The sequence below is a fragment of the Cetorhinus maximus genome, chromosome 6 (assembly GCF_964194155.1).
Source record: "Cetorhinus maximus chromosome 6, sCetMax3.hap1.1, whole genome shotgun sequence".
Taxonomy (NCBI): Eukaryota; Metazoa; Chordata; class Chondrichthyes; order Lamniformes; family Cetorhinidae; genus Cetorhinus; species Cetorhinus maximus.
In genome coordinates, this window is record NC_135884.1 from 26,374,818 (window position 1) to 26,389,349 (window position 14,532).

The 14,532-nt window shown below is 43.9% G+C and overlaps 1 protein-coding gene across 2 annotated transcripts in view; it reads left to right on the plus strand.

Moving 5' to 3' along the window:
• Positions 1-1,513: 1,513 nt before the first annotated feature.
• Positions 1,514-14,532, plus strand: part of hdac11 (histone deacetylase 11) — a 120,723-nt gene continuing 107,704 nt past the window's right edge. The window contains exons 1-4 of one of the 2 annotated variants that reach the window (XM_078543462.1): positions 1,514-1,628; positions 13,015-13,083; positions 13,365-13,513; positions 13,988-14,088. In XM_078543462.1, coding sequence (XP_078399588.1) covers positions 1,615-1,628; positions 13,015-13,083; positions 13,365-13,513; positions 13,988-14,088 — 333 coding nt within the window. In that variant the 5' untranslated portion in view covers positions 1,514-1,614. Of the gene's footprint in view, positions 1,629-1,704; positions 1,846-13,014; positions 13,084-13,364; positions 13,514-13,987; positions 14,089-14,532 lie in introns of those variants that run through there. The other variant, XM_078543463.1, reaches the window with a different exon arrangement.

Sequence of the window (14,532 nt, forward strand, 5' to 3'; positions counted from 1 at the left end):
CACATTCCTGGCCTATCAAAATCTCACTTCAGTAGAGGCAGCTGGTGATTTAGATAGCCAGATACCTTTTCAAATCGCGCATGGGCATGTGTGAACCCCAGCCCAACTCCACTCTTGCTCCTGTGAAAAGGGGACATGCTGGGTGTGGGGGCAGGACCTAGAAATTTTGGCCATTTCTGAGATTTTTGCCATGACAGAGAGCCTCTCCGTGGTGGAGGAGATCTGGACCTTTCTTTGAGGTCACTACAAGTATTGCTTCACCGCAGACTGCAAACTTTAGGTGTGTGTGAAAGAACGATGCACCTAGTTCACTGGAAAGCATACAAGTGTTACATGACAATCAAGCTTAAAAAAGGACAGAGGACTTCTGGATCCTGATGCAAAATCCTAAGTGCGCGTGAGATTTGCAGGTTGCACTTGGCTCCTGTGGAATTGCAACACCCATAATGCGACATGCCAAGTTACTCAAAATGATTACAAAATCAAAAATAAAGTGTGAGTGACAATAAAGGACATTAGTGAACCAGGTAGGTTTTTTACTACCATCAGCTTTTATGGCCATCAGACTTTTAATTGAATTCAAATTCTACTATGATAGGATTCAAACCCAGGCCCCCAGAAAATTACCCGGAATCGCTAGATTAGCGTTGATAAGACCACTATGCCACCGCCTCCTCAGACCACCTATCTATTGAGATCTAGGCTATTGGCTGTAAAGAAAACTTTGCCTGGGGGGGCAATGCTACAATAATATTGGTTTCAGTGAGAGTTACACATCCGCTGTGGGTAATGAGGAGCGGAGAAAACTATTTTATAATCGTGCAGCACCAAGGTTTGATATAAAGAGCTGGGAATTAGGCATTGGGGGGGGGCTGTGAAAGAACTTACTTATGTATTAAGCAAATTCTGTAAATCAGTGGAAGAATGCAACTCTGAGCTATGTATATTAATTAAAATATGCAACAATTTGCATTTTATCTGTTGCAGGAAGTTTGTTTGCTGTCAGCTAATAGGTGAACTTAGATCTTACTTTGGCTCCAGTTATTAAAGCGGTGCCAAACCCACTGGTGCAAGACAGCCTGAGAGCCGCTGGTCCATCTTAACATGTTTGATTGTGGTTATTTCTGGACGTGTCCAGAATCATGAAATGCTGCCTTCGGTTACCTACAGCACACGGTACCCTAGCTTGCGCTCGGATAACGTCTCAAGTTCACTAAATGATGCTCCAAGCGGTCTAGTTCTGTAAGAAGGACTCGAAACGTCAACTTTGTTCTTCTCCGCCGAGGCTGCCAGACCCGCTGAGTTTTTTTTCCAGGTGATTCTGTTTTTGTTTTGGATTTTCCAGCATCCGCAGTTTGTGTTTTTTTTTTGTTTTCGTGCTCCCTTGGCGTTTGAGGCAATTAATCCGCGAGGCCAGCCCCATGGTCTCGTCCGAAGGAAGCAGTCACGAAGCGGAATGGAGGCGGCAGAAGCGGCGTAAACTCTTGGCGTTGCCCCGGTGACGTTTGGCTCTGCGCACAATCGGCGTGAGACGGTGCGTGATGAGGGAGCGGCCGTGGCCCGTCAGCTTATTTACAGCAGAGGCTTCACTTTTAAGGGCCAGAACAATCGAATATGACCTTTCAGAGGTGATATTGTAGGAACCGGTATTTAACGCGCAAATTCCTCTGCGCTTGCAGGTAGGGGAGGGAGGGGGGTCCGCGAGGAAGGGAAGCTGGACTGAGCTTCTGCCAGCCCCGAGTCTCTCCCTATCCGCTGGAATTTGAAGACAGTCGGGCCCCAAGCGCGGAGTTTTCCTCCCCCTGGTTGAGGGTTGTTGTGACTGTCAGCGCGCGCTGTTGACAGGTAACGTGCTAACTCTGCACTTCCAAGTGACTTCAGTTTTATGTAGATCGCTTGTGTGTTATTTATTTTAGATTCTGGACGGAAGCGTTCAGCTTGTGCACAGGGGACTGCATTTGCAATTCATTTTGGGACCTGTGGTTTTTGTAGCAATTTTTTGTTTTTTTTGGGGTGGGGGTGCCCATGTAGGACTGAGCAGGACCCGATTCAACGAGAAACGATAACCTTTATTAACTTCTGTGCCTCAGAAGGTAAGAACATAAGAGGCAGGAGGAGGCCACGCAGCGCCTAGAGTCTGCTCCGCTATTCAGTGAGATGTTGGCTAACCTGATCTTGACCTCAACTCCACTTTCCTATTTGTTCCCCATAATTCAATAATCTACCGATCACAGCCTTGCATCTTTTCTCTCATTCTGCTTCAATATATTAGCCTCCACGGTTCTCGGAGTAGAGAATTACAAAGATTCAGGACCCCCTGAGAGAAGAGATTCTCCCCATTTCCATTTTAAATAATGAAATTATTCTGAAACTATGCCTCCTAGTTCTAGACCCCCATTCCTCTACCCCCTCCCATGAGGGGCAATATCCTCTCAATAATCAAGTCCCCTCAGAATCTTTTATGTTTCAACATCATCTCTCATTCTTCTAAACTCCAATGAATAAAGGCCCAAAATGGTCAACCTTTCCTCATTAGACAAGCCTTCATCCCAGGAATCAACCTCAATGGAATATATCTTTGAGAATTATGAAACATCTCCCTAAATGTCTGGAACTCCTTATTTACCGTTTTACACTTTAACCTATTTCCCCAGTCCACTTTAGCCAACTTCATGCCTTAATAACTACCTTTGTTTAAGTTTAAGACCCCAGTTTCAGACCAAATTTGTCACCCTCAAACTAATTGTTTTATTCATTCATTCATTTTGCTGGCTGGGCCAGCATTTATTGCCCATTCCTAGTTGCCCTTGAGAAGGTGGTGGTGAGCTGCCTTGTTGAATTGCTGCAGTTGATGTGGTGTAGGTACACCCACAGTGCTGTTAGGAAGGGAGTTCCAAGATTTTGATCCAGTGGCAGCGAAGGAACAGTGTTATATTTCTAAGTCAGGATGGTGAGTGACTTGGAGGGGAACTCGCAGGTGGTGGTGTTCCCAACTATCTGCTGTCCTTGTCCTTCTAGTTAGTACTGGCCGTGGGTTTGGAAGGTGCTGTCTAAAGAGCCTTGGTGAATAGTGCATCTTGTAGATGGTAAAACACTGCTGCCACTGTGTGTCGGTGGTGGAGGGAGTGAATGTTTGTGGATGTGGTGCCAATCAAGTGGGCTGCTTTGCCCTGGATGATGTCAAGCTTCTTGAGTGTTTTGGAGTTGCACTCATCCAGGCAAGTGGGAAGTATTCCATCACAATCCTGACTTGTAGATCATCGACAGGCTTTGGAAAGTCAGGAGGCCAATTACTCGCTCCAGGATTCCTAGCCTCTGACCTGCTCTTGTAGCCACGGTATTTTTATGGCTAGTCCAGTTCAGTTTCTGGTCAATGGTAACCCCCAGGATGTTGATAGTGGGGGATTCAGTGATGGTAATGCCATTGAATGTCAAGGGGTGACAGTTAGATTCTCTCTTGTTGGAGATGGTCCTTGTGTGGCGCGAATGTTACTTGCCACATGTCAGCCCAAGCCTGGATATTGTCCAGGTCTTGCTGCATTTGGACATGGATTGCTACAGTATCTGAGGAGTCGAGAATGGTGCTGAACATTGTGCAATCATCAGTGAAGATCCCCACTTCTGACCTCATGATGGAAGGAAGGTCATTGATGAAACGGCTGAAGATGGTTGGGCCAAGGACACTACCCTGAGGAACTCCTGCAGTGATGTCCTGAAGAGGAGATGACTGACTTCCAACAACCACAACCATCTTCCTTTGTGCAAGGTATGACTCCAACCAGCGGAGAATTTTCCCCCTGATTCCCATTGACTCCAGTTTTGCTCGGGCTCCTTGATGCCACACTTGGTCAAAAGCAGCCTTGGTGTCAAGGGCAGTCACTCGCACCGCACATCGGGAGTTCAGCTCTTTTGTCCATGTTTAAAACAAGGCTGTAATGAGATCAGGAGCTGAGTGGTCCTGGCCGAACCCAAACTGGACGTCGGTGAGCAGGTTATTGCTGAGCAAGTGCCGCTTGATAGCACTGTTGATGACCCCTTCCATTACTTTACTGGTGACAGAGAGTAGACTGATGGGGTGGTAATTGGTCGGGTTGGATTTTATGTACAGGACAAACCTGGGCAATTTTCCACAAAGCCAGGTAAATGCCAGTGTTGTAGCTGTACTGGAACAGCTTGCCTAGGGGCGTGGCAAGTTCTGACGCACAAGTCAGTACTATTGCCAGAATATTGTCAGGGCCCATAGCCTTTGCAGTATCCAGTGCCTTCAGCCATTTCTTGATATCACGTGGAACTAATCGAATTGGCTGAAATCTGGCATGTGTGATGCTGGGGACCTCCGGAGGAAGCCAAGTTGGATCATCCACTTGGCACTTCTGACTGTAGATTGTAGCACATGCTTCAGCCTTATCTTTTGCACTGATGTGCTGGGCTCCCCCAACATTGAGGATGGGGTTGTTTGTGGAGCTTCCTCCTCCAGTAAGTTGTTTAATTGTCCACCACCATTCATGACTGGATGTGGCAGGTCTGCAGAGCTTAGATCTGATCGGTTGGTTGTGGGATCGCTTAGCTCTGTCTATCACTTGCTGCTTATGCTGTTTGGCATGCAAGTAGTCCTGTGTTATAGCTTCACCAGGTTGACACCTCATTGTTAGGTATGTCTGGTGCTGCTCCTGGCATGCCCTCCTGCATTCTTCATTGAACCACGGTTCATCCCCTGGCTTGGTGGTAATGGTAGAGTGGGGAATATGCCTGGCCATGAGGTTACAGATTGTGTTTGAGTACAATTCTGCTGATGCTGATGGCCCACAGCGCCTCATGGATGCCCAGTCTTGAGTTGCTAGATCTGTTCGAAATCTATCCCATTTCACACAATGGTAGTGCCGCACAACATAATGGAGGGTATCCTCAACGTGAAGGCAGGACTTCGTATCCACAATGACTGTGAGGTGGTCACTCCTACTGATACTGTCATGGACAGATGTATCTGCGGCAGGCAGGTTGGTGAGGATGAGGTCAAGTATGTTTTTCCCTCTTGTTGGTTCCCTCACCACCTGGCGCGGACCCAGTCTAGCAGCTATGTCCTTTCGGATTTAGCCACCTTGGCCAGTAGTAGTGCTACAGACCCACTCTTGGTGATGGACTTTGAAGTCCAATACCAGGGTGCACTCTGTACCCGTGCCACCCTCAGTGTGTCTTCCAAGTGGTGTTCAACATAGAGGAGCACTGATTCATCAGCTAAGGGAGGGCGGTACGTGGTAATCAGCAGGAGGTTACCTTGTCCATGTTTGACCTGATGCCATGAGACTTCATGTGGTCCGGAGTCATTGTTGAGGACTCCCTCCTGACTATCCCACTGTGCCGCCACCTCTGCTGGGTCTGTCCTGCCGGTGGGGCAAGACATATCCAGGGATGTAATGGTGGTGTCTGGGGCATTATCTGTAAGATATGATTCTGTGAGTATGACTATGTCAGGCTGTTGCTTGACTAGTCTGTGAGACAGCTCTCCCAATTTTGGCACCAGCCCCCAGATGTTAGTAAGGAGGACTTTGCAGGGTCAACAGGGCTGAGATTGCCGTTGTGGTTTCCGGTGTCTAGGTCGACGCCGGGTAGTCCATCCAAAGATTCCTTATTTGAATCTTTGCCGTGGTTTGATACAACTGAGTAGCTTGCTAGGCCATTTCAGATGGCATTTAAGAGTCAACCACATTGCTGTGGGCCTGGATTCACATATAGGCCAGACCAGGTGAGGACTGCAGCTTCAAGAGCTTAATGGTGGGCGCTTCCGGGACTACAACCACGAACAAGAAGGCAGCCCGTAGATCCCGGAGCAAGGTCAGTCCAGGGTCTTGGGCAGGGAGGGATTGGCTAGTTTAGGGAGGGGCTGGGGGGGGTGTGTTTTCTAGAGCAGGTGGCTAGGCAGAAAGGGTTGGAGTACTACAGTCCTAGGGGGGCTGCACCCAGATGTTTGAAGAGATCCTCACAAAGATAGCACCCTCCTGCGCTTTGAAGATTTTTAAAAAAAAAAGCAGCCTGCCCACTCCTGCCTGACTGCCCATGCCAACTATTCAATGGCATGGCAGGGTATTATTGGGCACATTTGGCTTGTTAACAAGCTCAATTGACCCCTAATTATTTAAATATGGCAGGCAGGCTGCTGATTGCAATGCTCACCCATCTTCCCACCCCTCCAATCTGGCATTATGGGGGTGAGTTCGGAGGGTGGGTGGGAAGGTGGTGGGGTGGGCATTTGCCCTATTTTACGTGTCTGCCCCCTCCTGCTGAAAACATGCCCTGCAGGGGCGTGTAAAATGTAGCCCAATGCGTTTGTTTCTTCTGTAAATTTGGTAAATTCATATGGCATTTACATATCATGTGAGATGATGCTGGTAGCAGTGCTGGCACAGGCAGCTTCTAAACCTATTAGCATATATGTGGATGTAAATCACTTTAAACCAATGAAGGAGGAGGAGGTGTAGGTGTGGAGAGTCAGTTTGGTAGAAGTTAGAAAAAGATGAGATGATGGTAGTGATCAGTGGAATGAATGTATTGTCAAAAGTCTGTACTACAGAAAAGATTATAGAAAGTAAGAATAAAACACTTAAAAGTAAAGCAAGAGTGATGAAAAATAAGAACAGTTTAAATTGCGTGTATAACAATGCACAAAGAGCATCCAGAACAAGTATGCTTAGTCAGAAAGTGTGACCAGAGCGTCATCAAGCCATTTGTCAGGGCCGAAACAGTTATCCAAATATGAGCTCTGTACATAAATAAATGCATGTAGCGCAAGGAATAATGAATTCAGCTTATTTTGATGTAATTTATTATTATAGAGACTTGGGAACAACCAGGGAGCTAAATATTCCAGGCTATAAGATCTTTAGAAAGGCCCAGCAATGCCTTGATTTTTAAAATTCTCAGCCTTGTTCTCATACCTTGATGACCTTCTTATCGCTCTCCATCTTTGTAGCCTCCTCCTAGCCGCACAACCTTCCCCGAACTCCGCATTTCTCCAATTGTGGCCTCTTGTGCTTCCCTGATCTTCATTGCTCCACCATAGGTGGCCATGCTTTCAGCTGCCTCGACCCTAAACTCTTGAATTTCCTTTCTAAACGCCTCTCCCTTGCCCCCTCTTTCCTTCACCCACCCCCACCCACTTTAAGTTGCTCTTTAAAACCTACCTCATAACAACCTTTTGGTCATGTGCCCTAATATCTTCTCGTGTGGCTCAGTGTCAGATTTTGTTTGATGCTGCTGTGAAGTTTCTTGGTAAGTTTATTGTATTAAAGGGCTCAATAAATGCAAGTTGTTATTAACTGAGAACTGAGAAGCAGTAACAATGTTGATAAAAATCAAAATTGTTGCAGTAGGAAGAGGGGATTTCAGTAAGGTGAGCAGGCAATGGAAGCACTGGATAGAATTAAGGAACCGTAGGGGATGCAAGACTCTGGAATGCACTGCCTCAAAGGATGGTGGAAGCAGATTCATGAGTAACTTTCAAAAGGAATTAGATCTACATTTAGAGGGGAAAAAAAACAATTGGAAGGCTATGGGGAAAGAGCAGGAAAATGGGACTAATTGGATGGCTCTTCCAAAGTCCCAGCACAGGCCTCCTAGTGTGCCATGTGATTTTGAATTGTCTACAGAGCTCCTAATAATAGTGTTGTGGTGGCAGTATGTATAAGTAGAGATCCGAGAAGCCTGTTGCCTGCATGTATGGGTAGTTTTAATTTTCACATGCACTGGGAGAAGCAAAACAGCTCAAGTTCGAAGTGCAGCATATTTCTAGGAAGTACTTGTGACAGTGTTCTGAAAGAATATTTTAAAACCAGTAAGAGAACCGGCTATACCAGATTTAGTACAGAGTAACTAGATAGAATTAATTAGCAATTGGATGTTCAAGGAACACCTTAAAACAGTGATCATAATATGATCGAGTTTGATACAGTGAAAAGGAGAAGGGAGCGTTGCAAACTAAGGTTGTATATTTAAATAGGGCAGAGTGGAAGGGCTGGGATATAAATTGACCAGAGTAAACTTGCTGAACAGTAAATTGGTAAATGTATGGAAAAATATTCAAGAAATGAGCTTTGCTTAGTAAAGTTATTACGTTATTATAGTTGAGTGACCATGGTCCACATATGAGGTGGAAATCTTCAAGTAAACACTCTAATCAAGGTAATCAGGATAAAGCAAACATGGGGCACTTCAATGACGGAAATTTATCATAGTTGTGATATGTAATTTTGAAAATGTTTTATGTTGTACAAAATATTGGTTTGGATTTTAGAAATTTCAGGTACTGAGAGGGGGAAAAAATATTCCAACATGTTCTAAGTGGACTGATTTGGTTGCTTTGTTTCTTTCAGTTTTCTTATTGGCAGGCAAGTTGGGTTGGTTGTTTTCATAAGTCTTTTGCAGTTCCTCATTAGCAGTTTGCTAGCTGTTCACTTAGCTTTTGATGCCATTTCATTTGTGTTTTACATTAATCTAATCGACAAAGTATAAAAATGAAATGATATCAAGCCAGTGAATTAAATAAATGATACTAGAGTCACATAATTAAATGAGTAATACAAGAACCACAGAATTACAGAAGTTCTGGCTCTAAATATTAAGTAAATTATAAAGTAAATTATATTGAAGCCATAGAATTAGATAAAGGCAGCCAAAGTAGGGAGGTCATGTTGGAGTTGTATAGAACCTTGGAGAGGCCACAGCTGGAGTACTGTCTGCAGTTCTGGTCGCCACATTATAGAAAGGATGTGATTGCACTGGAGAGGGTGCAGAGGAGATTCACCAGAATGTTGCCTGGGATGAAACATTTAAGTTATGAAGAGAGGTTGGATAGACTTGGGTTGTTTTCGTTGGAGCAGAGAAGACTGAGGAGCGACCTGATCGAGGTGTACAAGATAATGAGGGGCATGGACAGGGTGGATAGGGAGCAGCTGTTCCCCTTAGTTGAAGGGTCAGTCACAAGGGGGCATAAGTTCAAGGTGAGGGGCAGGAGATTTAGGGGGGGATGTGAGGAAAAATATTTTTACCCAGAGGGTGGTGACGGTCTGGAATGCACTGCCTGGGAGGGTGGTGGAGGTGGGTTGCCTCACATCCTTTTTAAAAAGTACCTGGATGAGCACTTGGCACGTCATAACATTCAAGGCTATGGGCCAAGTGCTGGTAAATGGGATTAGGTAGGTAGGTCAGATGTTTCTCACGTGTCGGTGCGCCTCTTCTGCACTGTGATGCTGTGAATTAAATAATTTTGGGGTGACCAGAATTTAATTATATTTGTAATATCAGAATCCACAGAATGAAATCAATAACAAGGCTGAACCATTTGCAGTTATCTTCAGCCATAAGTGGCAAATGCATGATCCATCTTGGCCTCCTCCTGAGGTTCCCAGCATCACAGACGCCAGTCTCCAGCCAATTTCAAGAAGTGGCTGAAGGCATTGGATACTGCAAAGGCTATGGGTCCTGACAACATTCCAGCAGTAGTACTGAACACTTGTGCTCCAGAACTTGCCACACCCCTAACCAGGATGTTCCAGCTAGAACACTGGCATCTACCCGGCTATGTGGAAAATTGCCCAAATATGTCCTGCCCAGAAAAAGCAGGACAAATCCAACCCAGCCAATTATTGCTTTATCAGTCTACTCAATCATCAGCAAAGTGATGGCAAGTGTTGTTGTTTGTGCTATTAAACAGCGTTTACTCAGCAATAACCTGCTCATTGATGCCCAGTTTGGGTTCCGCAAGGGCCACTCAGCTCCTGACCACATTATAGCCTTGTCCAAATACGGACAAAAGAGCTGAATTCCAGAGGTGAGATGGGAGTGTCTGCCCTTGACATCAAGGCAGCATTTGATCAAGTGTGGCATCAAGGAACCCTAGCAAAACTGGAGTCAATGGGAATCGAGGGGAAAGCTCTCCACTGGTTGGAGTCATACATAGCACATAGGAAGACAGTTGTGATTTTGGAGGCCAGTCATTTCAGTTCCAGACATTGCTGCAGGAGTTCCTCCGGGTAGTGTCCTCGGCCCAACCATCTTCAGCTTTTTCCTGAATGGAAAAAAGACCTTCCATCATAAGGTCAGAAGTATGGATGTTTGCAGATGATTGCACAGTGCTCAGCATCATTTGTGACTCCTCCGATACTGCAGCAGTTTGTGTCCATATGCAGCAAGACCTGAACAACATTGAGGCTTGATCTGATAAGTGGGAAATAACATTCGTGCCATGCAAGTACCAGGCAATGATTACCTCCAACAACAGAGACTCTAACCATCTCCCCATGACATTCATTGGCATTACCATCACTGAATCCACCACTATCAACATCCTGGGGGGTGGGGGGGGGATTACCATTGGCAAGAAACAGAACTAGACCAGCTAGGGGGAGGTGGTGGTGCAGTGGTATTGTCACTGGACTAGTATTCCAGAAACCCAGGTTCTCCATGGCAGATGGTGAAATTTGAATTCAATAAAAAATCTGATTGATGACCATTTCAATTGTTGTAAAAACCCATCTCATGTCCTTATACTGTGGTTATAAGAGCAGGTCAGAGGCTGGGAATCCTACGGTGAGTAACTCACCTCCTGGCTCTCAAAAGCCTGTCCACCATCTACAAGGCACAAGTCAGGAGTGTGATGGAATACTCTCCACTTGCCTGGATGAGTGAAGCTCCCACAACGCTCAAGAAGCTTTACACCATTCAGGACAAAGCAGCCTGCTTGATTGGCACCCCATCCACCACAATAAACATTCACTCTCTCCACCACTGATGCACAGTGGCAGCAGTGTGTACCATCTACAAGATGCACTGCAGGAACTCACCAAGGCTCCTTTGACAGCACCTTCCAGACCCGTGACCTCTACCACGTAGAAGGACAAGTGCAGCAGATGCTTGGGAACAGCACCACCTGCAAGTTCCCCTCCAAGTCACACATCATCCTGACTTGGAACTATATCAGTGTTCCTTCACTGTCACTGGATCAAAATCCTAGAAATCCCTTCCTAGCAGCACTGCAGTCCATGAGTTCCTATGACACATGGACTGCAGTGGTTCCAGATGGCAGCACACCACCAACTTCTCTAGGGCAATTAGGGCAATAAGTGCTGGCCTAGCCATCAATGCCCATATTCCATGAACAAATATTTTAAAAATGGTGTCATTAACAACCTAATAGGGACTTATCTCCATTGCCCAATATACTACACAGGTGATAAAAGCAAAATACTGCAATCTGAAATAAAAACAGAAAATGTTGGAAAAACTCAGCAGGTCTAACAGTATCTGTGGAGAGAAAGACAGAGTTAACGTTTTGAGTCTGTATGACTCTTCTTCAGACCTGCTGAGTTTTTCCAGCGTTTTCTGTTTTTATACGACACAGGTGTTTTGCTACCTATCTCCAGTCAAACATGTCAATTATTTTACGGTTTTCATAGAATGATGGACACAAGCATGGATTTCAAACTAGTAAATAACTCAGATGTTTCTACAATAATTTAATAGCTGTAGATCACTGACCCTGATGTATGATACCTGAGATAAAACTGCATATCCTCTAAATTCTTTAGAAGCAATGCAACATTTCTTAAGTATGTTCTGTATAATGCATGCTATCACGTGCTTCATGTGGCACATTTGTGTAACACTTCATTTTATCTTTCTCTATTATTCTTAAAGATGCATTTTTCTATTTCAGCCTTGATTTACATTCTTAGGAGTTTTAGTATATCATGGTTAAGTAAATTAAAACAAACCAAACAACTGATGAACTCCAAGCAAGTTGTAAATGTAGAAATGCTCAATCTTTTAAGGAATTTTTTTCCATCTCCTTACTGGGTTCCAGACTCCCTCTAACTGATAATTGACCTGTCAGTTAAACAAAGCTGGGGTTTTGTTTTCCTGTCTGACCTCTTAAGTGGAATTATTAATCATGTCAATTGTGCATAGCAACAAATACTTTCTGGTCTTAACAGGACATCTACCAATATTGTATTTGCATAGTGTAATGTACCTGTCCATTGCAAAGCAGTGCATGCTCTGGCACTGTTTACACTATTTGGTGAGCAGTGAACAGAACAGCGAGGCTGATAAGCAGTTGAGTTTGGTATTAATAAGCAGCCAGTGAGGGATAGAAAGTGATTAAGACTCTTAGCAGGGGCTAAGAGAGGGAGATATCTTAGTGTATGGAGTGAGAAAGGAAAAGCTTGTCGCGAGATTAAGGTTGAGGGATACAGGAAAGAGAGATTATTAGAAATTGTTCGTATGAAAGGACACTGCAGGGAACAGGAAAGACTGTTGCTGGGCTTTACACAATGAGGGATAGAAAGACCTGAGAAAGATGGTGGTTAGTGAAAGGACATATGTACCGATATAACCACAGGAGCACGAGAGCAAGAGCAGTGTGTGAATGTGTTATACAACCTTGCATTTTCATAGCCTTCAATAACCTCAGGAGATTGCAAAGTGCTTCATAGCCAATTAATTGCTCCTGAGGTGTCATCCACTGTAGCAAACGCTGCAGCCAATTTTCTGCTTGTTTTTTGTTACTCCTAGGGAATCGTGTTGGGGACAGGGGCTGGTGGGAAAGGGAAAGTGGAGGTCTGTTTAGCCTCAATGGTTGAGCCATCATGATGAGCTAGGCATGATGGGCCAGCTGGCCTTCTGCCTGTCACTTTTTTGTATGTTTGTATTTACATACAGCAAAATCCCACAGTGTTAATATAGTCATTGAGCAGATGATCTGTTTTCCGGTTTTGTAAAGGGTGAATGTATGCCAGGACACAGAGGTCATGGGATCTTTTAATCATGTGAGAGGGCACACTGTCTTGTTTAAAATCTTATTTAAAAAAGTATTACAGTGGGAAAGAAGCAGGGAGGCACAGTACTTATTTTTATTGTGAAAAATGCAGCAAAAGATCAACAGGTCACTTAACACAGTTCTGTTAAATTGTGGAAAGATTGTAGGAATTTTTGAGGGAATATTAATTGTTATGTCTTCTCCAGGACTGATAGCCGAAACGAACATGTAAGAAAGAAGATGTCAGAGCAAGAAAGCAGAAAGAAAGGCCACCTGTAAGTTGCAGATACTATTTTTCAGTGTCTTGAGCTATATCTGTCATTATATCATATTTCAATAGGATATGAATGAGGCTAAATGTGGTATTCATTACTTCATACTGTCTTTGCTACATTACATTAAATAGCAACACCAGTGCCTATTCAATCTATCTTTGCTTTGAGTTCCAGTTGCGATGCTCTATCCATGGCAGTGGCACGGGCACAATATTTGACCACTGTGATTTTGATTCTATGGTTCTATTAAAATTCTTTAAATGTTTGTTGTTCATTTGAAGGCTACACAATACCACCCTGTACATTGATCTTCTATCAACGCAATGGCCTATAGTGTATTCTCCTGACTATAATATCTCGTTCCTGGGCCTGGAAAAGCTTCATCCTTTTGATTCGGGAAAGTGGGGGAAAATTGTCCACTTTTTGAAAGGTGTGTCTTTTTAAAAAAAATATTTTTTTTTTTACCTGTTTGATTATTTGAATGTTTACAGGTCAAAGAAGTTTTAATTAACCACTATGCTCATAAATGGCATTTTGCTTGTCTAATTATTTTGCAGAAATGATGCTTATATGTTCAGAGCTTAGGGAATTCGATGTTCATGAACTTGAGTATCTATTGTTCTCAAATCCTGGGGAAAAAAGTGCGATGTTTAATATCTTGCTAGGGGCAATTTTAAGAAAAGTTTTGGTAAAAACAGTAGTTTGAAAATATAAAAACAAAAAACTACTGCGGATGCTGGAAATCCAAAACAAAAACAGAATTACCTGGAAAAACTCAGCAGGTCTGGCAGCATCGGCGGAGAAGAAAAGAGTTGATGCTTCGAGTTGATGTTTTTGAGTTTGAAAATATAGCTGCCTTTGCGAATCATGGCCTTTTATTTCTCTTGTATTTGCTCACTTTTAGAAGAGAAGATGATAAACGATGAGACCATTGTTAAAGCCCGGGAAGCGCAGGAAGATGACTTGTTAGTAGTACACTCAAGGCGGTACCTCAATAAACTCAAGGTGATTTGTTTTCTTCTTGATCCCCAACTCTGGATAGATGTAAATCTATTCATTGAATTAATCTGAAGCAATCAATACCCAGTTCATTAAATCATATGTTTATCATCTGCCAAAATCTTTAAGCAACTGAGGAAAACTATTAGGTTACATCAGTAGAGAGGTTAAATATTTATGAAGATCAAAATCTTTTTAAAAGGTGTCCTTTTGTGTTCAGTTTTTATTCTGCTTTAATGTTTACAGGATGGCAGGAGAATCTGGATTCTGAAAAATAAAACCTACTGTAGCGAAAACTCTTCGGGCGGAATCGTCCCAGATTTTCACTAAGTGTAGTAGCGGGCATGAAAAACGGCGTTTTACCTGTCGGCTGCAATGGCGGATTTTCACACCACATTGTCCCCTTCCTGGCATGTCCCGCCTGATTAATAATGTATTCACAGGAAACAC